General features: G+C 42.5%; 1 protein-coding gene across 2 annotated transcripts in view; it reads left to right on the top strand.

Moving 5' to 3' along the window:
• The window catches only part of fkbp6 (FKBP prolyl isomerase 6), a 72372-nt gene that overhangs the window by 24351 nt on the left and 20743 nt on the right, over positions 1 to 27278 (top strand). The window contains exons 2-6 of one of the 2 annotated variants that reach the window (XM_041198006.1): positions 17322 to 17448; positions 18151 to 18268; positions 19518 to 19607; positions 21767 to 21969; positions 25169 to 25288. In XM_041198006.1, coding sequence (XP_041053940.1) covers positions 17428 to 17448; positions 18151 to 18268; positions 19518 to 19607; positions 21767 to 21969; positions 25169 to 25288 — 552 coding nt within the window. In that variant the 5' untranslated portion in view covers positions 17322 to 17427. The remainder of the gene's footprint in view (positions 1 to 17321; positions 17449 to 18150; positions 18269 to 19517; positions 19608 to 21766; positions 21970 to 25168; positions 25289 to 27278) is intronic. The other variant, XM_041198005.1, reaches the window with a different exon arrangement.

Genomic DNA, 27278 nt, shown 5'->3' with positions numbered 1-27278 from the left:
CATTTATTGACTATCCCTAACTTCCCTCGAGAATGTGGTGGTGATTCTTGAATTGCTGAAGTCCATGTGGTGTAGGTACACCCACAGTGCTGTTAGGGAGGGAGTTCCAGGACTTTGGTCCAGCAACACTGAAGGAATGGTGATATATTTCTAAGTCAGGATGGTGAGTGGCTTGGAGGGCAGCTTTCAGGTGATGGGGTTCCTGTTTATCTGCTGCCCTTAACCCTTCTAGATTGTAGCAGTCATGGTTTTGGAAGGTGCTGTCTATGGAGATTTGGAAAGCTCCTGCAGTGCCACTTGTTGATGGTACATACTGCTGCTAGTGTGCATCAGTCATGGAGGGAGTGAATATTTATGGACAGGGTGCCAATCAAACAGGCTGCTTTGTCCTGGATGGTGTCAAGCTTCTTGTGCTGTTGGAGCTGCACTCATCCAGGCAAGTGGAGAGTGTTCCATCAAACTTTTGACTTGTGCCTTGTAAGTGGTAGACAGGCTTTGGGGAGTCAGGAGGTGGGTTACCTGAAGCAGGATTCCTAGTCTCTGACTTGCTTTTGTAGCCACAGTGTTTATATGGCTTGTCCAGTTCAGTTTCTGGTCAATGGTAACCCCAAGGATGTTGATAGTGGGGGATTCAGCAATAGTAAAACCATTGAATGTCAAGGGGGTGATGGTTAGATTCTCTCTTGTTGGAGCTGGTCATTGCCTGGCACCTGTGTAGCATGAATGTTACTTGCCACTTGCCAGCCCAAGCCTGGATATTGTCCAGGCCTTGCTACATTTGGACATGGACTGCTTTAATATCTGAGGAGTCGCAAATGATGCTGAACATTGTGTAGTGAACATCCCCACTTCTGAATGATGGAAAGAAGGTAATTGCTGAAGTAGCTGAAGAAGGTTGGACCCAAGACACTACACTGAGTAACTCCTGTTGAGATGTCTTTCTACCCTGTCAGGTAGGGAACTTGGCTAGGGCTGCCAACCCTCATGAACTGAAAATTAATCTCTTGGGCTAGAGGCAAATTAAGAAATAAAAATTATTGGAGCGTTAAAGAAAAAAATCTTTCAATGCTTTCAGTTGTTCGTTATAACATGGAGATGGAAAAGGAATGGCTGTTTGACAGACAGTCAAGAATTATCCAATCAGATAGTGAAGAATCTGATCAATTTCCAATTGGCATTCCATGTCATTGCCCTGTGATGATGGACATGTTGGGTGACCAATGCTGTGTGAGAAAAGGTGGAGAAGTTGGCTGGAGGGTATTATGCGAGGAAATCTCCAGGAATACATCAAGCTGGAGATGGCAAAACCAAGCTAGGCCCAAGGTCCAATACTCCACTTATACTGTGCAGGAGCCTGTAATGTGAGGGGACACTGTACTACAGGTGGTGTACGAATCTGTGGAAGCCCAGAAACATTTTGCAAGTAGTCTTCATTACCTTGGCCTACGAATAAATTGCCAGTGATAATAAGCAATCCATCGGTAGTTTTCACTTCAAGACAAGAACTTAAATCACAACTTGACTTGGTATCCATTTTGTAAATGCAATTGGTTAGTATAATACTGAGAAGCTCAGAATAGCCCTATGCAAAGTGAGCAAGAAAACTGGGGAACACACACATTGTAAAAACAATTCCAAGTTGGACTGAATAATACCTAAAGAAAGATGCTTTTATGGAATGCTTTATCATATTCCTCAGGACCATCCTGAAACACTTCATTTTGTCATGACCACAGATTCTAAGCCCAAATTACTTATGGACATAAGGAACTTTTAAATAAAGCATGTGTTTTTTAAAAAAGGACATACAAAACAAAAACTGGCAGAGACTATAAAGTAATCGCTTGCTGGAAAATACCTATGTGGATTACTTGACCAACTAGTTCAGAGAGAATGGAATATCACACCTAAAAAGTGTGACACAGCCTACTTCAGACAGAGACCCTTCAAAGGAAAAGATACAATGCAAACAGAACTGTAATCTCCTGCGGTTGCAGAGATAATGGAAAATGATTACCATCTCAGCTGAAACCCCCACTTCCTGTTCAGTTATATCCCAGACTGTGAACATGAACTGAGTTGAAAAGAAAACAGATCTGGGTGAAAGACATTTGCTTTTTCCCTTCCAGGAATAAACAAGGAAAGGGGTTTTGAAAAGCCAACTGCAACCATAGTTCTCTGTGCTAGTCTAGTGTCCTGTTCTGGTGTGTGTCCTGTGAAGGTCATAGTTGAAGAACACCAACTGGGCATCCCTGCACTTGCAGGAAAAAAAGACTTCTCTCTTTGATTGCTGGAAGCACGTCATAAGTCAGCGAACCCACAGTCAAAAAGGAAACCAGACAACCCTTTCAGCTAACGTGCAGAACCAAAATCTCCAAACCAACTGCTCAAGTACCAAAGTTAGCACTACTGGAATCACCCTAACTTAATGGCAGCAACATTTCAGCATCTACTCCTCACGGACAAGCCAAAGGACTGATTCATATTTTTAAACTTTTATCTTTGGACTCAATTTCTCATTTCTAATCTGTGTATGTGTGGTATTTTTATTATTTTTTCTTACATTTAGTTGCTAATAAACTCACTCTGGCTCAAGAAAGCCTGGTTAAATTGGCTCTTTTTAAAACAAATACATTTGGACTGGGAAAGGGTATCCAGGGGGGAGGGGATTCTTTTTAAACCAACTTTGTTGCGACCAACTGAGGGGGTTGAATAAAGAAGGGGAGCCAGCTCATTCCTCTTCACTCAGGAGCACAACAATTGGGGGAACCTCACCCAGGGTCCGGTCATGCCAATTTATAACAAAATGCAAAGACTTATTAAAATAGGTCAACATGGCAGCCATTTTGTGAAATGCAAGCTCCCATTAATAATTTTATGACTAAAGAATCTGTTACCGGAGGTGTTGGCTGAGAGAGGAATGTTCTCAAAAAATCTGAACAACATCTTGTTTTCCCAGATGACGATGATGGGAATCTGTAATGCTTATGTGAGCAGGAGATGGAATTTTGACATGATACCAGTACTACAACAAACCACTTGCTGGGTCATGGAGCTACACCAATTATGCATCTCTTGCTCCATTTTTGTTCTCCTCCTCTTTTGTGAAACTGAGTGCAGAAAAAATAAATGGTCACCACGACACGGCTTGCTTCCGACATCCCTCCGCTTTGTGCACGTGCACATATGGATGAATGGAATTAAAGATAAACGCGTTGTTTCATTGTGAGCTTAGTTATATCTGAAAGCACTGGACCAAGTAATTTCTGGCAATGCAGGTGTTGGATAAGGCCATGAGAGAGTAGGAAGCAGCTTGATGGCAGCCAACATGGTTTTGTGTCTTCAGAATTTCTGTGGTTGTTCAGCTCCACCAACGTGCTTAGCAGGGAGACCCTCTAAATACAGGTTACATATGGATTTGTGCAGAAAGAGATAGAACACTAAGAACAATTTTGCAGATTGTATTAACCAAATACCCTTAACATTAATTACAGACATCTCCAGAGGCCTGAACACCAGCTTCTTGTAGGGAGATCAAATACATGAGAAACTATATTTCCAAGTGCTCCCTGGAACAATAGAATGGTGTCCAAACTTGCAGTTCTACTTGTTCTCCTCTGACTAAAAGTTGCATCCTGGAAATACATGATCTCCATGCAATCTTTTAATGATATCTTGCCTTATGAAGCTCAGAGACACAGTTTTTCTGATCTTTTTTCCTCACAGATACTTTTAATTCTTTTTTATGGAATCCCTTGCCAGCTAGCCTGCCTAGCAATGGCTGCCAATAACTCAGATTCTCTTTTTTCCTTGGGGATCTTGGCATATTCACTGATTCCATTGACTAGCTGCTACTTAGGACTCTCCTTGCTCTGTCAGAATTCTTTGTCCAACCAAGTCCTCTCTCTTCAGCAAAAAGGAAGCCAGATTATACCTCAGAGCTCCATTCTCCAATAACCCTCCCACTGTCTCAGCCGCACCCTCAGCCGCACCCGCACCCACACCCGCACCCACACCCGCACCCACACCCACACCCACATCCATACCCATACCCACCTGCCTAATTGCTCTCTTGATACTGTGATTGGCTGTTACAATGGAACATCCCAGGCATCAAATCTAGTTTGTATTGAGTGTCATTTAGAAATCATCCAATTCAATCTTTACCATCTGATACAAATCATCCAATCCAACCCAATCACCCACGATTTTACTGTCATTGGTGAACAGGGATTAATTTACAGCTCAGATCATCCTAATTTCAGCCATAAATGTCAAACGAAAACTGAGATGTGAACTTAAACTTTCATTTTTGTTTTTGCTCCATCTATTTTTATTATTTCCTTGTACTTTTTTGTTTGAATAGTAAAAGCTGATGACATCATTCAGGATTACAGAAGGTCCTGAGGCAGACTCTAAGACAATTGTACACATTGCATCTCTCCATCTATTTTCCTATCCTTAATTAAATTACCCCCATCCTTCACTATAATTCCATCTATCTCTACTCCTTTGCTATCTCTTCATTCATCCTATATTTCACTGATTCTTACTCCATCTCCTATCATGCATTGTCCCTCTATCTACCTGCCATCAATTATAGTATAGGAGATAGTATTTGTCCATCTAACCCTACCATTTATCCAGCCCCCATTCACCACTGTGCTCCTTTCTTTCCATCCTTCATTGCAACTTTTTTGAGTACAAACACATTTCCATCTGTTCCTATTCAGATGAAATTACATTGTTTCATAATTTGCTATGGTGAGATTTGAACTCTTGAGGTTACAAGCCCAGTACTATAACCACTTGCCTATGTAGCCTCATTATTTCTAATCCTCCGGTGAGCAGAGATCTCTCTCTCTCCATCCCTCCCCCTCCCCCTACTCCCCACCCCCACCAAGTCACACTATCAGATGGTTACTGGTATTGTAAGGAAGCTTCTCTCAACCATCTGTTGTTAATTTTAACCTGATGGCATGACCCCAACACTGATTACAGAATAAAATTAAAATAATTGTGATCTTCAGGGAAGCAAGTTGTCACTTGAAGAAAATCTGATAATGTGATTGATTTATTTGTAGAATTGAGAACCAGCAGTGCTCATGCTGACCTCTGTGCATGTCTGACCTCCAGTTCAAAGGTCATAGTAGTTTAATTGTTTTTAAACTTCAAATTAGTTGTTTCACCCTACAAAAAATATTATGTTACAAATTCTAGTTTGTACTCAGGCTAAAGAGTTTTATTTATATTATTTTATTTATGTTAAAAGCTTCCTAAATTGACTGACCAATGGAAATGCAGCAGGTGGGCACATGTAGGAGGTGGGTTTAGTATGCAGGGAGACATGATTGTGGTAACAGTTGATGGTGAGAAGCAGGATTTTTATGCAGTACTTCTGGCAGTTTTAATGAACATTCAAACTGTTATAGTGTAGTTTATGTTGTGCAATAAGCTTACAAAGATGGTCTGTGATTTTAAAATTGTTAAAGATGTCTACAGTATGGGAGGAGGCTACCTGTCCACTATTTATTATGGGGTGTGTGTGTGTGATAGACAGGCTCGCATGATCATCTCTGTGTTGAGGAGCTGCTGATAGGGTAGGACTGGCTAATTTTCCTTTTGAGGTGGAGTCAGGTGGTAGGGAAATAACCTTATGAGCTTCAGAGAGCTTCTTGTTTACTGAAGTCATTTTAAAACCAGGCAGGTTTGGTGTAGTTTAGTGACAGTATTACTTCCTCTAATTCGGTGGGGGTGGGAGGGGTGTAAGGGAACCGTGTAGATTTTCCTTTCACTGACCAGTTCATATACTTAGAAATGGCATGATATGGGTGTAGGACAAACAGATTGAAAAACTCAGGTCATGCATCTGTGGAAAGAAACAAAATTATTTTTTCAGGTCGATGACCTTTTGTCAGGATGGTTTTTCCAGCTTTTTATTTGTTTTTATTTCTAATTTCCAGTATTTGCAGTATTTTGCTTTGTGTGACATGGGTGTAGTTTGTTTGATTCTTGCTGTGTAATAACATCTCCAAACTGACTAAATGCATCACCAAAATGCTAAGAGATCAAGTTACTAGAGTAATGACAATTGGGTTCTGAGATGTTAGAGCTACACTGTCACCGAGAGTCATATTGACTTGTGGTCTGGTTTGAATGATCTTGGTATCATTTATAACCTTCACCGAGGTGAAAGCAGTACTTCAGTGATGCTGTGTGGCCAATAAATGGGGCCCGGGCCATCTCTGAATCTGAGGCCTATCCTAGTCCAGATTCAGAAGAAGCTGGTGGTACGTGAGCTGACACCATCTGTTCAATTGAGTCTGGGCTGATGCGTTGCATCTCCTCTCTCTGCTGATTGTAAAGATTTGTAATGAAATATGTTTGACTCAGTGTTAATCTAGTCTCTAACGGGCAGAGACTTGCATCTGAAAACTGCCCCACAGTTCAGTGTGTGCAAACCATCAGCCTGACTTGGTGTGAGAGACAAGAATGTCATATTGCATCAGCAGAGGGTACTCATCTGTGCTAGGATTATGTAGTTTGATAATGTGACAAAAGGGGGAGCATTATCAGTGGCTGACCTGGGTGTGCTTCATGCTGACAGTGGGTGCAAAAAATGGGAAACTTGTTATATTTAATCTACATGTGCTGAAGTTTGTTCTTAAAACAAGAGATTCTAACCTTTCCTTTTAATGTTTACCAACATCACTTAATAAAATGAAAACCTGCTAATGTCATCCTTTCATTAGTGACAGTGCTGTCATAAAGCATTAAAAGGTTGTCTGTTTAAACCTCCCTGCTGCATTTGTACATGTAGCCCAAATGCAGTATTGTGTGAGTAATGCTCTGTGGAAGGTGTCATCTTTTGACTGAGGAATTAAACAAAGCCCCTTTCTCTCTGTCCAGGTGAATATATAAGTTCCCACAGTATTATTGGAAGAGGAACAGGATGTGCTGATTATTTATTTGCATAACATTTGAAATACTTCATTGCAAGTTGACATGAAAGGCAGTATATTAAGTACTCTTTTTCATCAGAATAAATGAGCTGGAAGTTGCAAACCCAAAATACAACTCCCAACTAACTTCCCAAACCCCATGCCTCATATCCTCCTCCCCGTTTCACGGCTGTAATCATATAGTTGAGTTCCCTATGGGCCCAACTTGAAATGCTTGCACACAACTTACTGTGGAGTTTGGAAAGCACCAAATTGCGTGGACCCCTTCCTGTTGGCCCTCTTTCCACACCACTTATCCAATTAGCAGAAGATCTGTATTTTATCTGGTACTTGAATCCACAAGCCTCTAGAACTTCTAATCTTGAATCCATGAAGGAAAATACACATCTGTGGGAATTAGCTTTTGAGGAGATTAGACTTAACTGTGATGGTTTCCACAGTTGAATAGTCTGCCTGCATTCACATTCTGGGCTTGGGGGCCACCACTGCCCCCGATACTGATTTTGGCCAAATTGCTCCAAAAAACCAGAGGAATCGAGTGGAAGCTCCAACAGAGGCCAAAAGGAATTGTTCATATCTTTCCTCATTGGCCACCTGCTAGCACAATATGACACAAATAGTGTTGAGTTTCAGTGCATAGTAACTGTGGGTAGCCGTGTGTGTGGGTTGAGATCAGGAGCTGTGAAAGAGGCACTTTCAACCTCTTTGATCCACTATAGGACACTATTGCTGTTCAGATAATGATTGTAAGTCCACCACAGGATGAGACAACGTTCTGTGCTCTATTGATAATGCCTATCTCATTCCCTAAGGAATTAATCTGGGGAGGGGCTGGGGGAAAATGTGCAAAGTTGAACTGGGATGGAGGGTTGGGAGAGGGAAGTGTCTTTGAACAAGTTACAGAATTCAAGAAAAATTGTCACCTCTATCATTAACAGAGATGAAATGGGTGAAGTAAATTTCAAACCTACACACACAACAGTAGGTACTTAATAACATGATCTTTGTATTAAAAACCAAACATAATTTGGGGGTCTTGATAAAAGCCACATTCTTGACCTATATGATGGAATGCACTGTACCCTTACCAGTGATTGGGGTGATAGGACCCCATCTGTTGATTGTCTTGCCTGGCAGAGTAGGGTGGGAGGCTGAGGCGATTTGGAAAGAAGAGCACCACTTGTCTCATTCAATACATTGTTAGATTATTGGTACCCCAATAGTGACTGATGCTTGTTGGTCTCATGTATGACTTTGCTTTGACTTGAACACTATGATCAAAGCTGATCTATTGCTATTGCTACATAATAGGCTTGTTAGCAAAATTGAAGCTCCTGGGATAAAAGGAGCAGTAGCAGCACGGATACAAAATTGGTCCCAAGTTTTGGTAAATGGCTATTTTTCAAACTGGAGGGAGGTATACAGTGGTGTTTCCCAGGTCCGGTATGGGACCACTGCTGTTTTTGATATACAGTAATGACTTGGTGGTCCCGGGCACAAAATTTGCAGATGAGACAAAATGTAGAAGAGTAGTGCACAGTGAGGGAGGATAATGATACACTACGACAGGACATGGACAGTTTGGTGGACACGTGCCAGATGAAATTCAACACCAAAATGTTTGAGATGAATGTAAACCAAATGCTACATATTAAAAGGGGTTGTGCAAAAACATAGACTGAGTGTTAGTGGTGATATTTGTGTGCAAACCTTTGAATGTGGCAGAACAGATGAACAAAGCAGTTAATAAAGTATCTTCAGTATTTTGCTTCTGAGTTGTGAAAGCATGTAGGATCTGGGGCTTTATAAATTGAAGCACCGACTTTAGGGTTGGAGGGTGAGGTTACTGTAAATGGGGAAACAAAGAAGAATAAACATATTCAGTGTGGGGACTTCTGATGAGTGATTTGAATGGAGTTTCAACCAGCGATGGATGAGTGGAAATTTGAGCTGATGGGATGAGAAGTGGTCATGAGGATAAAATGTATGCAGCCCAGCTCTCACTGCCTCCCTCCACCCCCACCCCCATTGAGAAAGTAAAACTGCCATGTGTAGGATAGGGTGAGATTGGTGCCATTTCACTTTGGCTCTTTGTGTGTTCAGCATAGTTTAAGGTCTTTCCACCGATACCATTCACTGATTGGGATTTCTTTCTAGGTATTAATGAGGTGTAGGGTCAGGCCAATTGTCAGTAGACATGGTGGGGTCAGATCAGTATGAGAGCGAGTGACAGATTCTATCTGAGGTATAAATCTGCAAACAAAACCTGCAACATAGAAAGTTCAGACCAGTTAACTTAGCAACAGCTAACTTGAAAGCAAAATTTGCTGGGACGGGAAGTGTACTTTATTACTTGTATCATGAGTGGTATAAAAAAATGGAGGCCTTTTGATCTCAGAACTTGTTTCTGTTCATATATCTCACATAATGTAATCAGTTTGGCCCAGATCTTCTGATCTCTTTGTAGTTGAGGCTGGATATATCACGCAAGATGTGCTGTGGGCCCTCAGAAGCCCCAATGCAATGACTCTGTGGGAATTGCCCAGGAAGTTTGAATTTCCTATGGGCAATTCCCCTGCTTCCTGGGACACTCCCAAAAGTCTCCTTATGAGTTAGAGTTCGAAATTTCGAACAGTGCAGACTTACCTACCTAGATAGATACCTAGAAAATGTCAGGCAGAAAAATCCTGGTTTAATTCATGGGTAGCTATGCAACTATACCCACCTCCCCACACCCCCTCCCCACAAATCACAGACACTGAACCCCCTGCACCCACCCACCTGCCCTACCCACATGCTACCCTACCCTCTCTGCCCCTAGTCTGCACCGACATGTGAGAAACACCTGACCTACCTAACTAATCCCATTTACCACTTGGCCCATAGCCTTGAATGTTATGATGTGCCAAGTGCTCATCCAGGTACTTTTTAAAGGATGTGAGGCAACCCGCCTCCACCACCCTCCCAGGCAGCGCATTCCAGACCGTCACCACCCTCTGGGTAAAAAAGTTTTTCCTCACATCCCCCCCTAAACTTCCTGCCCCTCACCTTGAACTTGTGTCGCCTCGTGACTGACCCTTCAACCAAGGGGAACAGCTGCTCCCTATCCACCCTGTCCATGCCCCTCATAATCTTGTACACTTCGATCAGGTCGCCCCTCAGCCTTCTCTGCTCCAACGAAAACTACCCAAGTCTATCCAACCTCTTTTCATAACTTAAATGTGAATTCTTGATTTCTGATTAAAATTGTCAATTTTGGACATATTCTTGGAGATTTCATCAAATGGTATCCTGCCCCCAACAGGCCTCTCCATTCAAATGGCCATGTTCCGCATCTCCAATTTATTCCTAACTTTACCATTTTTCTAAAGTGTGAAAAGAAGTTTGATTTTTTTTTTGATGCCCCTATGATTATTTTCCCTGGAGTGTCCTGGAGATTAATCTTCAATTGTTGGGGCAAGCCTGGAGATTTGGTAAGCCTAGTTTTGATGAGTGCCCAAGTGAAATGTTAACCTGTTGATAACTGTCAAAGCTATATTATTGCCTGTAGATCAGGTGTCTGTCTTGTCTCGCAGCAGATACTGGTAGACTTCTGCGCACTGACATATTTTTGCATCAGAATCCAGTTCTGGCCCTGCTCCTAACCCAGTTGTTACTTTTGTGGGACTTGGGGTGATCGCATTAACCAATACATCAGGAAAGAGCTAATGGGAAGAATATTCAACGATTATGAAGATGAGCAAAACGGTCACCAGCAGTACCAGCTGCAAAGATTAAAATGGTTCTGTCCCCACTTGTTGGACTAATGTCATTTAATTAGGAGAAATAGTACTGTACAATTTCTGGTACATTTATAATGGGGACTGGGGCTAATCAAATTTTCTTGGTTGATGAGAAAGAATATTGTAATCCTACAGGAAATAAATGCTGATCTGCCATTCATTGTTCAGCACCAACAAATGATGCTAAGTAATATCACTTAATTAGGAGGCATTGTCAATATAGAAGCTGCTTTTCTATGCTTCATTGAAAGGTTTCCAGCTAATCTCCCATATGGATTGAAATGCAAATGCAGGATTTTGGAGAAGGTCATTTTTGGAAGGATTCCCTGAGAAAGCCTTCACTGCAGAATCCTGCCATTGTCTGCTTCATGCAGAGTGAATGGTTGTGACAAATCCAAGCTGAGGTAAGCTGTACATCTGAAGTTAGTATAATAAAGCTCATTTATAAATACTGTTCCCTTATAATCTGCTGTCTAATGACATGGGAGCAGTTTGGATTCTAATGATTGAAAACCCATTGGAAAACCTTGGCTGCAGGAAAATCAAATATATACAGGACAGTCTACCAGTAAAAGCATGCACTTGTTTTGTGTGTGAGAGTGGATGCGCGCTTACCGCTTATCAAGGTGAGGGATGACCTGTTAGAAAATTGAACCAGCACCATGGACATTTCTGATCATGTATGGATCAGATATAAAGCAGGAAAGAGTTGTAACCAGCTTAGTCTCCCTCTTCACCCCATGATGTATATCTAGCCCCATTGTAGATCTACCATGCATCACTTGATAATGTATCTCCACCCTTTGTGCAAAGGTGAGTAGAGCTGCATGCACAGTACTCCCAAGTGTGGTCTGACAATGTGCAATTTCCTTATAACTTTCTCTTGATTTGCATTCTATTATTCTGAGAGTTTCAGCATGTATTGGTTGTTAATTGTTGACGTTTCGAGTCCTCATGACCCTTCGACAGAACTTGAGTTCGAGTCCAGGAAAGAGCTGAAATATAAGCTGGTTTAAGGTGTGTGTGTGGGGGGCGGAGAGAGAGAGAGAAGTGGAGTGGGGGTGTGGTTGTAGCGACAAACAAGCAGTGATAGAAGCAGATCATCAAAAGATGTCAACATCTTTTGATGATCTGCTTCTATCACTGCTTGTTTGTCGCTACAACCACACCCCCACTCCACTTCTCTCTCTCTCTCCGCCCCCCACACACACACCTTAAACCAGCTTATATTTCAGCTCTTTCCTGGACTCGAACTCAAGTTCTGTCGAAGGGTCATGAGGACTCGAAACGTCAACTCTTTTCTTCTCCGCCGATGCTGCCAGACCTGCTGAGTTTTTCCAGGTAATTCTGTTTTTGTTTTGGATTTCCAGCATCCGCAGTTTTTTTGTTTTTTTTTGGTTGTTAATTGCTGCTTTGCACTGGTTGTACAGTTGAGCATGGAATTTTATTGTGATTTTTTTTTTCTTAATCTCTTAACTTCATTCTCAGCTATTTCAGCAGCTTTCACTTAGTATTGGCTCCAGCATCTATGTTGGGGCATCCCGTTTAGTACTTTTTCCAACCCCCACCTGGCATAGCTCCTCTAACAGGTGCTTTCTAACTTGCTGCCAATTCCTTATCTAATTTCATTTTTAATGTTGAACTCAATTAATAGCTTTTGTCCAATCCCTTTTTGAAGTCTGCCGACAATACGTTATGGAGTTCAGCAGAGTCCACATCTTCCTTCCTGCAAGATTTAGAGAGGTCGTTTTCGTTATTTTACTTCTGATATTTTTGGGGCCATGTCTATTTGGGCTGAGTGAACTTGGTTTTAAATATTTATTTATCCTATATGCTTACACTTACACTTCTTGAGGGTGTTCCATTTTTTCTGCTCAAAAGTTGAACAACTCCCCGCAATCAATTTATCTGAGTTCCTGCATTTTATTGAAATTGGTCTTTTTAAAGTTAGATATGGCGTTTCTGAATCCTGGCTCATGTTGAACTTGATTATTCTCTGATTGCTGTGCCATGACTTTCATTTTCCCTATGCTGTTCAGCAATACCATCACCAAATCAAGATGAATTCTACATCTCGTTGGTCTAGAAACAGTCCTGCACCATATTAACAGCTGGAATGCCAAATCACCTCTTTTCCCAGTTATTAATGGGCTGATTGAAGTTACCCACTCAAATAACTTTCCTGCCTTCGCATCCCCTTCCTGTCTGTCAGTAGAGTGGACAATTCTCCTTCTGGTGGATTGCGTGCCATGGTGTTAGCTTAGATTTTTTTTGTATTAGAGATATTTATCCAGAGTAGTTACATGTGTCACTTTTTGACTCTCAGTGAACAAATTTATTTACCTTCCTGACGTATTTGGCTGCACTGCCTCCTTTCTTTTATCTACTCTTTTCTGAATGAACAGTATTCCCCTGAATGTTGTATTCATTCCTCTCCTTTGGAGTTGAGAACATAAGGAATGGGAGTAGTCCATTCAGCTTCTCAGACCTGTTCTGTCATTCGATTAGATCATTGCTGATCCCATACCTCACCTCCATTTCATCCGCATCCCCTGATGAGCTTTACCTAACAAAAATTTACATATCTCAGGCTTGATAACTCTAATCCGAAGTTTGATGTCTGGTTCTATGCTGGTTTGCTAGATAATTGCACATGGGTGTGCCACACAATCTAGTTTAATCCCTAATTCGCTGATGCAGTCATTGCAGTACCATAACTGACCGCAGTACCCCTCAGTTTGGAAAAAGAAATTGCTTCTACTCACATTGCATTGACTGTCACTGGAGGGTGCACGTGGATTTTGGGGGAGGACAAGATAAGCCCCCAGTTGTGAAAATCCTATTTCTCTTCTCTCTTTCCTTCCCCCACACTCCCACCCCCACAACCTCTTCCTTTGCTCATCATCTAGAGTGGCACACCAAGAATGGCTAGTTGGCTGCAATGCCAGCAGGTGACAGCAACCTGCAGTGCAGTAGACCAGGAGAATAGTGACAATTACAATGGAAGAATAGATTAAACTCCTTTGTCTGGTATTGTATCTGCGTGCATGTATTGATCAAATGTCTGGATGTGAATTGATCACGCTGCAACCTCCTTAACCTGACATATCTCCTCTCTCTCACCTTTTGGAAACAGCCTAGTAATACATTCAGAAATTTGGGTTCAGTGACTGAGTCATTAATGGATGATCAATGAGGCTGACCTCTGGGCCACAAGTCTCAGTGGATTACTGGCAAGAAATGGCACTGAATAACTAAACTGTTTTGAAGTGAAACCTTTGAACAGAAATTGATTGCATCGTAAATAAACAGAACAAAAACCCATAGTTAATAACTTTTATTTTGTTCATTTGGGTTGTTGGTATTGTTAAATGTTGCTACCAGTCCCTTGACATCCCTTGCAATGCTACTCTGATGATGTTTGCTGGGAGTTGTTCAAAAGCAGTTAGTTAATATCTCTCCCTTAAGTTGTTTGCTATTGGCAGGGTGCCAGGAGACTGGCACTCAGGTGATCCATGATTTATGCCAGCCAGTCTCCCAGTATGCCACTATGGAACCATAGAATATTATCGTGCAAAAAGATCTGTTCAACTCATCAAATATGCACTGGCTCTTTTGAAGAGCAATCCAAACAGTTCCACTCTTTGGCTGTCCCTCATGTGTCCTCCAAGTATTTATTCAATTCCCTTATAAAAGCTACTGTTGAATCTGTTCCTATGGGCCAATTGAAGAGCAATTAGGACAGAGTTCCACATTTTGCAATGTTGAAGAGCAGCCCTGAGGACTTGATATGTCAGATGTGCACTTCTTCATGTTGATGCTATACTGTCAACAGCAGGCAAACTGATCTCTTGACCTCATTGGCATTCTGTGCAGTGTGAAAACACTCTTGGGGTTCCTCCCTTTCATGAGCACAAAACAAAACTGAGTTACCCATCAGCATCCATTAAAAGCTTGACCTGTAAAGCCACATCACCAAGCACAGAGGCATCTCTTGGATTGTCGTAGTGGAGTTGACCTCTTTTGCAGGTTTATTGCTTCATAGGACAAGTGGAAAATCCTAACCTGGTGTAGGGTAGCCAAGTTGTGCTAATAATGATAGAGTTGATGTGCAGGCATTTCTTGGGTAGAAATATTAAACTTATTTACAGTATACTCAGCAGCAGCTACACATGTGTTTTCAACTCCAACTCTAACTCTACATTGACTGCTGAGGTAGCCTGCACTACCCTCCTAATGGTTACTACAGATCATGTGACCTTGCCTAACAAGTATTACTCTTTAAAGGTACATCACTAAATAAAACCATTATTACTACATACCCCAGTGTCTGTTTATTCTCTGGTCCAGATAACTTTCCATCCGGCTCACTCTTTCTGGATATTGTTGGTAAATAGTGATGTATAGCTACAACAGTAACACCGATTGTATACCCATATTCTTTAGGCGACCTATGAAATGAAGGGACACCACCATCCCTGTTGCCCTTTCTCCCTGCCAGCAACAATGGAACAGCTCTTAAAACTGTGATTTTGTGCTGTGTCTCCTAGTACAGTTTCTTTTGATTGGTCAGAATTCCTAGCACTTTCTTGTTCAAATAAACATAGGCAGGAATGCTCCACCTGTACCTCAGTGAAGGGGAATGGACCTGGACTCATGATTCCTCACATGGTTAGCTCACAGTTTGTCACCATAGGGCAGTTGCAGTGCATACCACGTTGGAACCCTTTCATATCTGCTATGGGTACTGGGCAGTTCCACCTCCTCATGTTGCTTTCATTGGACAGAAAGAGCAGGAGAGGAGATGGCACTGAATTGCAGCCAGCCAATGTCTCACAGCTGGCTATGGAGGTACAGAAACATATCGGCAACAGGGCTGCAGGTGGATAGGCTGTGGGCTCCAAATGACTTCAGGGCTGCATTATGAGGAGCGCTGTGTTGTAAAATGGAGACTTCAGTGCAGTAACTAAAGCTGCCAATTAGAAATAGATGGTGTCTGAAAAGCCATAAACTTAACACGTTACCTCTGGGACAAACTGAAGTCATCTCTTAAAAGCTCACTGTGTACCCTCTTGGGGACAGTTTTGGCCAATAACCTCTCATATTCATTTACTTTTCAATGAAAGTTTAATGTACAAAAAGCAATAAGATGAAGAACACATCTAGTGTTGTTACCTGACAGGTCAGGAAGTGCTTTGTAATTTAGCTTTCAGATGAAGATTACTGCTACAAAAATGCCCTGAAGTAAAACATTAAAAGGTTGCTCTCAGTAAGAAATGAAACTAAGCATCAGTAATGTAGGAACCTATATCAACAGACCCTGGGCCAGATTAGATTTTGATATTAAAATACATTTACATGCAGTGTATTACCATCTGCATTATTTTACACATGGATATAAAGGAGCAAGACCGAAACCGGGATAGATAAATGGAAAACGATTGCGGACAGAAATTACATCAGGGATTGAGAGGAGGTAATGCTATCAAAATGGCAGGCTTTGATGTTGTGAGCTTTTATTAGAAATGGGAATTTGAATTCAAAAGGATATAGTTTGGTTTTACTGTGTTATGTATGTCGAAGCAGATTTGTATATTTTTGGCTTCCCTATAACAAAATATTTCACGGATCAGCGAGTCAGGCTCGGTGCTTTAAGGAACGCTTGATTGTTACACTTGCTGTCAGCAACTATGTGCTCCACTATCATTTTTTTAAATTAGTTTGGTGCCAAATAATTAATTAAATTCCTATTTTCCAATTCTGATTGCACTTCAAAGTACTTTTGGCTGCAAAGTGCTTTGATCCACCCAGTGATTGTGAAAAACGCTATATAAATGCAAATCTTTTTGAAAGAAATAATGGTGATTTGCGAATGGGTTAGAGATTTTCTAGAAGGAGCAGTAGTCAGCCCACTTCTCCTGGTGTGACCACGTGGAGATTGCATTGTCCTATCCTGAAGATGAAGCCCTGAGGTGGTCGGGTTAAGTTTTTAGGATTATGAAGGGAATCGCCACAGATGATTCCATTCCCTGTGGTGAAGGGTTTGATCACCAAAGAATACACATCAGAACTTAAGAGTAAGAAATAAAATCAGATGAAACCCAGAAGCTATTCGAATTGCCAGGAAGACAACACAGCTTACAGGCTTGAAGCAGCTGGATGTGTTGGAGGGAGAAGGGATTGAGGCACAGTGGTGATGAGGGCCCTGATTAGGCTTGATCTGTGAATGCTGGGCAGGCTTGTTGAACTTGATGGCCGTTTTCTGTTTATCAAAATTCTTGTGCTTTCTCAGTTTAATTTCTTATGAGAGGTAGATAACGAATGAGACAATGTCCAAGAACTTAAATCACTGAATCTTGTCTCTGATCCCGTCTTTCCAAATCTGAGTGTAATCACCCAGAGTTTTCATTAAACTGACCGGCCTGACTCCAGGGATATCCCATTCCTGCAGTTCCAAGGAGACTGGGACTAAGCATAAGTGAATTTAGATTCACATAAATCCAGTATTTATGGTTTAATTCAAGACTGCCAGTTTAGTGGTGATTAATGTTCAAACTCTGGACCATTTATCCTCCAGGCTTTCATCCATTAGAAGCTCCATATCAAGTGGCCAGGCCCTATCCATTTAGGACTCTTTACAGCTGCTGGAGATCGACCTTCATCGTTCCGTCTGGGTTCTCAGAATGAATGGGCCAGGCCAGCTGGTAACTCATTTTCATTTTGATCATTTTATTGTTCCAAGAAATTGGGCTAGCCAGTCAGCTACCTGAATTATAAGCCTATTTGGTATCTGGCTAGAGTGTTGTGAAGTCAGTAGTATATCTTGGATCTGCTGGTATTGTGTTGCTGTAATCTCCAACCAATTTGTAGCCAGTGTCTATAAGATTACTGCACCCTGCTTTCCTGATGCAGCTTGAAATTGTGTTAATTTTTTCTTTGTGCAGTGTTTGACTTTGCAGTAGGTAAGTGTACCATAGTGTTGTGCTGGACAATTCCCAGACTCTGTTCAGCTAACTTAATCCCTCCATGGCATTGTTATTGGCTTCAGTGCTTCGGGGCTAAAGGAGGAAAGAATTGGTACCGGATCCTGATCCTGAATCATCCAGTGACACCTATTAAATGGATATGCATGTATGGATATTGAGTGTGTATTGCTTGACTGAACTGGGCTTTGATACCTCCATGACTCTTAGTCATGAAAGATGATTGCGTGTGGGGTGGCCAGAATGCCAGCATGATTCAGCACCTTTTGAAGAGGTGGCAGATATTTGGAAGGAAGGGAGAAGTGGCTCATTACATAAGATGTGTTTTCCACTTCGGTTTTGGGAATGCTAACTCTAAGTCTGATTATGAATTTTGGGGGTACATTGCACTTGTAAGTGATAGTTAATGTCTTTTAATTTCAGAGTCATTTCGTATGTATGTCCCAGAGAATGCAAGATGTGACCGGTGATGGTGGTGTATTAAAAGAAGTTCTTAGGCCTGGATCAGGCAGTGTTATCCCATCTACTGCTTCAGTTTCTGGTATGGCCAACCATTGGTACCCTGAACAGTTGTGAAATATCCCAGGCCAGAGGACCTCCAGCATGCAGGGGATCACTACATGGAAACCTTGGCAAAGCTTGAAACACTAAGCCTTTTAACCCATTTCATTTGTGAATTCCTGATACTGTCTCCAATTCCCAGAGGGAATGCTGAGCTCAGTCAGTCTGAGGGAGTTGGAGGCTGAGGGGTACTTGCACAGAATGAGCTAGTTTCAGTGATGAGGAATGGCCCAGGGAGCCACTAACTAGGGTCAGAAATTCAGAGAAGGTGACCTTTTATCACTTTAAGTACAAACATGATTGTTAAACCTTACTCTCACTACAAAGGCCACCTGTTCTTTCCACTCCGATTTATTTCCTTTATTCCTGCTCTGCAATCATCCATGTGGAAGGTTGAGGGCTGTAACATGTGAATTTATTATGGAAAGGGGGAATCTTTTTTCCATTTTAGCTGTCCAACCTACCCACATGTTCACCGATTTGAAACAGTAACTGAGCAGTGTGGAGTGATCTGCGCCATTGCTTTCTCCAAGGGGATGAGATCTCTAAATTCATGTTGACCCTATCACACCAGTCTAGACGGTAATGGAACTGTTTGAAGTAGCATCGCTCTTGTAACAAAAGCAAAAACTCTGGAATCCTGTTGGATGCTGAGATTGTAGATGTCTACAGTGAGGTCAGCTAGATGGGGCAAATGGCCTTCGTGAGCCTGTGTTTGTCAGCCTTGAGCTAAGCTAAGTTAGTGCAACACAGGTCTGCAGTTTTGGAGGAGCAGTAAATAAACTCTGGGTGGATTTCTCGAGATATGAACACGTTCAGTTTGCTGATGATCAGGGATTCGTCTTTTTTTGTAAAGAAAATAGGTCTGCTGGACCTGCTGAGTGATTTCAGCATTTCCTACCTCTTTTTCCGGTTTCTATAATCAATACTGCTTTAATCTTCCATCTCTTTTATGTTTGTTCAGTCGGTAAATGCAGTGAGCTATGCAAGCCAGTAAGCCCCAGCTTCCTTCCCAGTGAGCACTGAACTGCGTGATCTCTGTGCCTCTGGGCAAAGGAGGGAACAATTTTTGCACTAGATCACTAATGTGTTTGTGTGGGCAGTGGAGATAGTAGTTGTAATGGCCACTGACATATGACATGTGATGGAACCATTTGAATCTGCAGGGGCTCATTTCCTGAAGTCTTGATTGTGGTTGAGCTTTGTTTCTCTGTGTTCCTTTGTTGCAGTTCATTACAGTGCCTACAGTGAATATACAGACAAACCCTTTGACTCCAACGTGCAGAGGGACGTGCCAAGGTTCATGAAACTCGGTCGAGGTGGGTATGGACAGCTCCAGTTGTGGTGTAAAGATGTGTTTTGTTGAGTCCACTAAGGGTGAGCTGGGCAGAGCCTTGCTCACTACACTTCCTTCCTTCTAGTCTCCAGTTCTGGTTTATTATCCTGAGGGGGTCAATTTCACCACCTCTGGCAGACTTCTGGTTTATTATCCTGAGGGGGTCAATTTCACCACCTCTGGCAGACTTGCTGTCCCACCTGTCACTGCACCTCCATTTATGACTTGCCTGAAGGGGTTTCCATGTGGCTATATCTCATCCTTGTGTAGCTCAGTGAGAGAAAGCACAGTCTCCTGTTGCTATCTCAGCGTCCAGAGAGCAGAACCTGCAAGATTTACGCCAGTTGGATGCAAATTGTTCCAATCCCTGCCAGAATGCAGCCTTGGTCAGGTATACAATTCCACCACCACCCCTCAATATTTTTAATCCCCATTAAAGAAAGATCCCTTTTAAAACTGTAGGATGCTGTGTTACATGGATTAATGAAGGTGATTCTGCTGAAAGTATGATCCATCTTGGCTCTTGTGCTTATTCTCTTTTAAAAAGGTTAAAACTATAAGTTGGTGCATCAGCCTGTGGGGAATCGTGACTGGAGTTGATCAGTGGCACAAGCTGTTAGAATATTTTTGTGAGTGAACAGTGAGTAGTTATCTTGCTGAGGATTGTGGCCTTGGATGAAATGTTAGACTAATAGCAATTAAAATGCAGAGAGGTGGCAGAATTGTACGCCTAACCTAGACAGCATTCTGGCAGTGTTTGGAATGGTTTGTGTCTCACTAGTGTAAACCCTGCAGGTGGTGTTTGAATTAAATTGAGAGAACAGTTCCAGGAAGCTGTTGCTACACGTAACCAGTATGGTGAGATTTTATAAAGCGCTGATGGATGATCCTTTGTGCTCTTCACGAACACAAAATCAAAGCACCAGCTGGACTCTGCTCTGTAGGGTTCTGAGCAAAGACACTTGCAAGGCTCTTGACCCCTTGACAGAAAGAACTAACTGTAGAATGGCAGAGGGTTCAAGTTCAGAACAGCCATCCTCACAGTGACACATTACACTGAGCCAGCTACTAGCTGAAGAAATGAAATTCCTCTTCTACTTATCACATCCAACTCCCTTACAAAGTGACTGTACCACCCATCCTCTGTTAATAGCTTGTATTGACATTTTGTGACAGGGAGACCATTTCATGCTGTCAGTCTGTTCGCTCCTGGGAAACGGCAGTGCACCAGTGCCATCTAGAGCCACAATCTGAGAATTTTAACACTTACTGTTGGTCTTTCATACATTTGAGCAATAACTAATGCAGCCGTCAATAACAAGTGTTTGTGTGTCTGACACTGCTTTTCTGTTAGGAACATGCATTGGCGATATCTGGGGTGATGAGGCAAGCCAGGCTTTCCAGAGCCTAATGATCCTCCAGAAATGAAGGAGCTTCTTTTTCCCAAGGAGCAGTAGTGGCCAGACTGGTAAACTAAAACTGTCCAGTGTTGGTCGTTGTGTGAAATAAAATTATGTAATCTCCCCGACTTAGCACCAAGTTGGCAGCTCTCAGAGAAATGTCGTACTGATACAGTTACACTGCTGTATCTTACCAGGACATGTTTGATAAAGCTAGATTGAGGTAACTTTACTTTGTATCTTACCCATGCAGTACCTTCCCGGGGAGTTATTGATAGTGCTGCCTGAACCCTTTGACTTGGTAGTGTTTGAATTTTGCATCTGAAATGAATAATGTTCCACTAGGCATCAATGATATCCCCACCTTAATGAACAGAGACTTTACATATCGGAGGAAGATTGTCAGAACTTGTGCCACACTTTGACTTCCGATCTCCATTCCTGTTCAGTGATTGTTGTGGTGACAGATTAGAAGTGTAGCATTAGTGCTGGGTTGTAAAGGTGATGTGCTAGCGCAGCTGGGCTATGAACGAGCTCTCAGCACTGACAAATTGGGAGAATGGTGCGATCCAGAGAGGGTTCCAGATGTTGCTGAGTCTTCTGGAGAGTGTGGGTGACCTCACTTGTTCGCCATCTATCTGGGAAATGTTGTTATCGTGAAAATGCCTTGCAGCTTATCTTCTACCCCCTCCCTCTCACTGAAAGGTGGTCTGCCAAGTCCTGGGGTCCTGCTGTTTTTCAGATATCACACTGCCCGGTATGGAACTGGCAATACTGACAATGAGGAAGGGTGAATTCTCCCGATTTCTTTTCAAGCCACAGTATGCATATGGGCCAATGGGCTGCCCCCCACGGATCCCAGAAAATGCCACCGTAATGTTTGAATTGGAGATCCTGCATTTTCTGGACACCTTGGAGTCTGATGAATACTTCATACTATCACAGGTAGGTGCCTTGGCTGATTGCAGAATTGGTACAACATCCATTTTACTCTGTAAGGGTCTTGTCAATACAATGTGCACGTTACTATTGGGTCAATGTTATCAGAACTGCTGCCCCCTGGACTGAGTGGGAAACAAGAATTAGTAATCTGGCCTATGGAGTCCAAACAATTCTGTTCTATTTGTACTTTCATTTCTTTTCAGTGGTTTCTTCAGTTTCCAAATTGACAAGCTAGGAAATTCAAAGAGCTGTTCTTAGGATTGCTGCCTCATTGGTGGATGAATCTGAACATCAGAAGACCAGCTCAATGTTTGTTTTACTAAATGCAGGGCCAGCGGGAAGTTTAAAAAGGCCATTCATCCCATTGAAACCCATCTGTCTACAATATGATGGCAGTTCACTGTATTTTGAATGATCCTTATGTTTCTGTATCTGCTATCTTGTGTGGTACATAATTCATGAAACCTTCCTTGATGGCTTTGAATTTGCTGTTTACTGATGTCTGTTCATGTCATCCTACTGTCATAGAATTTTACAATACAGTAGGCCATTCAGCCCATTACTATTGCATCAACCTTTGAAAGATTTATACACTTATTCCCTTTCCCCATTCCTTTTATTTTTTGATTGTCCTAATTTCTTAACTTGATGGAATATTCTGGGTTTAAATATAAATTGTTTGATTTACCTCATCTGTATGATTTTAATACTTTATATACTTATGACACCACGTAGTGAGCCATGTCTCTGTACTATTCAAACTCCTCTAATCTTTCCTCCTAGCTCATTTGACCCCATGAAATCAGTCCTGTTCCTCTTCTCTGCAGCCTTTCCAGTATCACCATTGCGATGTTTTTAAAACCTTACACAATGCTTAATGCATTGTAAAGCCTGAGAATGTTACCATACTATTCTGACTACACACCCCAGCTTATATATTAATGTATGGGTTTGGAAACTGAAGTCTCAGAACCCCAGGGGGTCCTTTATTAGATTCCTGTATGTGTAGAATTATTGTTATTTCTGTTACTGAATATTAATGAGCTGTGCATTGACAGTATTAGAAAACCATGTTGTACAATGAAAGCACTGTTTTGCCTTGAGTAGCTGATGATGTATTTCTCCAGTTAGGAGAGGGAGATTATGGGAGTTCCTCAGTATCTTCAGCAGGTCTCTCATACAGAGAAATGTCAAAGAACTGTGATATTGGGATTGAGGTTTTGAGGAATAGGGCTTTGGGGAGTGAGAGCAGATGGAAGCTATTTGTGTTCATCAGTCAGGGAACACTGGCTCATAGTTTAATTAATTTTACAGATTGCATGTGTGTAATTGTCAAGTGAGAGGATTGGGCTGAAATCACTGAAGCACTATAACACTTTAATCTGATTTTAAACACTGAAACCAGTTCAGATGGCAAGCAATTTTACTCAATATGTGAAACGCATCCCTGTGGAATATCTCTGGGAGCATGTTGAAGGAATACGGTGCAATAATGGAGCTCGGGTGGGTGCTCCCAGCACTATGGTAATGTACTGCACTGATTGCATGAAATTGAGAGAGATAACTCAAACTAGGACCTGGAGATTGGTCAATTTGAGTGGTCTGATTGACCAGTTTTATTAATGAAGGAAGTTGATTGGGTAAATAGACAATTCTTTCCCTCCGGAAGGGGAATCTATACCAAGGGGTCCAAGTATTAAAACAAGAACTGAGCTAGTTTACAAACAAATCCAGAAAAAGAATGTTGCTGAATTTGTGAGAATGTGGGACACAGCCCCAGAGGCTTGGGGTACAGAATTAACTAAGATGTTTTAAAGAAAGATGGGTATTTGTAAAGTAAGAGTATTAAAGGATATGGAGATGTGAAATTGGGATTTAAAAAATACAAAAATAAAAGCAAAGTACTGCAGATGCTGGAAGCCTGAAATAAAAACAAAATGCTGGAAAAACGCAGCAGGTCTGGCAGTATCTGAGGAGAGAGAAATAGAGTTAACGTTTCAAGTCCAATATGACCTCTGAAGAAGAGTCCCGTAGACTCAAAACGTTAACTCTGGGCGGGATTTTCCACACCCGCCCGCTGTCGGGATAGTCCCATCCCGCTGCAAGTCAATGGACTTCTGGCTGGGAGGCCGCCTCGCCCGCAGTGGGTCCCACCCGCTATGGGGCCAGAAAATCCCCGCCACTATTTCTCTCTCTCCAGATGCTGCCAGACCTGCTGAGCTTTTCCAGCATTTTCCGTTTTTAATTTAAAAAAAAATACAAATTGGCAGAGCAGCTTTGATGTGCCAAACAGCCCCATCTATTTCCTGTCCAGGCACCACTGATGGAAAGTGGAAATGCAGTGAGGTGGTGATGGCTCACTTGTGATGTCCCCTACAGTCATACAACCCTCTGCCATGTCCTGTCACATTCATGCTTGGAGACTGATCACTGGTGCAAAATACAGAAGGGCACCTGGTAGTCATGCAACCATAGCCCAGCAGGGTGGAGGGGTGGGTGGTGGGTGGTGAGAGAAAACAAAATGAAAGAGACTTTGCAATTTTGCTGGACCAGGTAGCTTTTAGAAATCCTGTTTCCCAGAGAGTGATGGGGTAGCTTTTAGAAATCCTGTTTCCCAGAGAGTGATGGGGCAGACTGACAGAGGAAACAAGGGTACAGCCTACTCCCTACATTGCTGCATGAGTAGTGATCGAACTGGTCTAAGCTCCTAGACTATGTGAGGCACCCCTACCATTTGTTCCCAGCATATTCACCTTCAGCCACAGCTAGCAATGCTTCCTGATTTCTGACTCACCTAGCTCTATTGTATTGTGTACAGCTCTGCCACTTGACTCACTGTCAGTGTGTACACAATAACTGCACTGAGGGAAGCCCTGTGTAAAGTATTGTCATGATCTGAGGAGCACTCGCATGGACACACACAATTACATCTACTTAAAGGCATGTAGTGCTGTAGTTAAGACTCTCTTTACAGCCACAGAAATGTTTTTTTATATAAAATAAAGACTGAAAATATATAGGAATCTGATGAATTTGGTCATCCTTTGGCATCCAGGGGTTCAGTTTGAAAACACATCAGGGTGCAATTCTACACTTTTTGAAAAATAGAGCAGGTATTTGTTCCACAGTGCATTGGTGAGTGGAGCTGGTGTGTTAGGGCCTGATAGCTCCTGGTGTTTTGACATTTGTTTCTTCATTTTAGAAGGAGCAGATTAATTATCCATTGGAGAAGCTACTGAAAGTAGCCAATACGGAGCGGGAGTTTGGAAACTATTTTTTCCAACAGCAACGGTACGAGGATGCAAAGGACCAATACAAGAAGGTACCAAACGGGCAGGGGTGAATGAAGGGGAGGGGCTGCTTACTGGTACTACGGATCCATTGTGAAACTCTGGGAAGTAATTTCTGGATTCCATGGGATGAAAAAGGAGACTGTAGTTATAGTATTGCCCAGCATTGGATAGGTGTCCTTAGAACTCGAATATTTACAGGGGATTCATCTCAGTGTGTGTTAATATTTCCGGGAGTTGTGGAGGAGCAGAGCGGAGCAGGTGTCGAGGGTTCCTCCGTGCGTGTGTTTACGGGAGTGGGCTGGGGTAGAGCAAATCCCTTCCGTCAATTTTAACAGAGGGTGGGGTTCCCCTGTGTGGATGTTAGTTTTACAGAGGGTGGGGTTCTCTTCTGTTTGTCAGTATTTACTGTGGATGGGCATGTTCTCATCTGTGTGGCTGTTAGCATATCTACAGTGGAGTGTGGCAGGGAAGGTAGGTGGAGTTCTTGTGGGTGCCAGTGTTTACAGGAATTGACAGGGTTGGTGTGTCCCTGAGTTGTGTGGTCTCGGCTGTGCTGCAGTTGACTTCTGGGTTGGGGTAGTGTAAATCGCTCTATGCTGCTGGGCTGGGGGTTACTGTAAATCACCCAATGCTGCTGGGTTGGGGGTTACAGTAAATCACCCTATGCTGCTGGGTTGGGGGTTACAGTAAATCACCCTATGCTGCTGGGTTGGGGGTTACAGTAAATCACCCTATGCTGCTGGGTTGGGGGTCACAGTAAATCACCCTATGCTGCTGGGTTGGGGGTTACAGTAAATCACCCTATGCTGCTGGGTTGGGGTAGATAGTGTAAATCACCCTGTGCTGCTGCCAGGCTGGGGGTAGATAGTGTAAATCACCCTGTGGTGCTGCTGGGTTGGGGTAGATAGTGTAAATCACCCTGTGCTGCTGCCGGGCTGGGGGTAGATAGTGTAAATCACCCTGTGCTGCTGCCGGGCTGGGGGTAGATAGTGTAAATCACCCTGTGGTGCTGCTGGGCTGGGGGTAGATAGTGTAAATTACCCTGTGGTGCTGCTGGGCTGGGGGTAGATAGTGTAAATCACCTTGTGGTGCTGCTAGGCTGGGGGTAGATAGTGTAAATTACCCTGTGGTGCTGCTCTGTTAAGTTGAGCTTATCCAAAACTGCATGTATCGTAACTTACACCAAGTTCAGTTTGTTCATCACTACTCTTTGCTCGCTGGCCTACATTGGCTCCATGTCTAATGATGACTTGACATTTCTCCTTCTAGTTTTCAAATGCCTCCATCACCTTGCCCCCACCTCCCCCCCTTTCTGCAACTTCCTCCAGTCTAACAAGTCCTGCTACAGTCCTTGCATGTCTCCGATTCTGGCCTCTTCTGCATCCCAATTTCCTTCATCTAATCATTAATGGCCAACACTTCAGCTGTCCAGTTCCAAGCTGAAATGTCCTCACCAAATCTCTCCACGCCTCCCCCTTTTAAGATGCTCTTTGAAATCTACATTGGTGACCACCTGCCCTAATATCTCTGAGGCTCAGTGTCAAACTTTATTTGATTATGCTCCTGTCAAGTGCCTTAGGATGTTTTACTATCTTAAAGGTGCTATAAAAATGCAAGTTGTTGTTGTTTACCTATGGATGAGCATGCAGGATGGAGTATTTGTATTTTCGGAATTCTGATCCTTTTCTTTCATCTGGCAAATTTGACTTTTCAGTCTCCAACTGCTGGTAGAGATTGGGTTTGGTTGTATGTGGGGTACAACTGATGGTCATCCCTTCGACGATAAGGAACTTCATATCTTGCTTCAAGAATGGGCAAGTGTAACAGTTTTCAGGTTTTTGCATTGCATATTCTCTTGGGTGTAATGTCACTCTGTAAGCAGGTGTCTCATCCTCTGCCCATACTGAGCATACATTTCTGCTCCGTATCTAAAATCTTGGAATTTATCCGTGTGTAAATTGAAGGGGTTCAGCCAATCTAAGGACCTGTCCCATTCTCAACGTCCTCAAATAATGATCA

The sequence above is a fragment of the Carcharodon carcharias genome, chromosome 10, assembly GCF_017639515.1.
Source record: "Carcharodon carcharias isolate sCarCar2 chromosome 10, sCarCar2.pri, whole genome shotgun sequence".
In the NCBI taxonomy this organism is placed as follows: Eukaryota; Metazoa; Chordata; class Chondrichthyes; order Lamniformes; family Lamnidae; genus Carcharodon; species Carcharodon carcharias.
The sequence above is the reverse complement of the archived record's forward strand: the minus strand, read 5'-3'. Positions and strand labels throughout refer to the sequence as shown.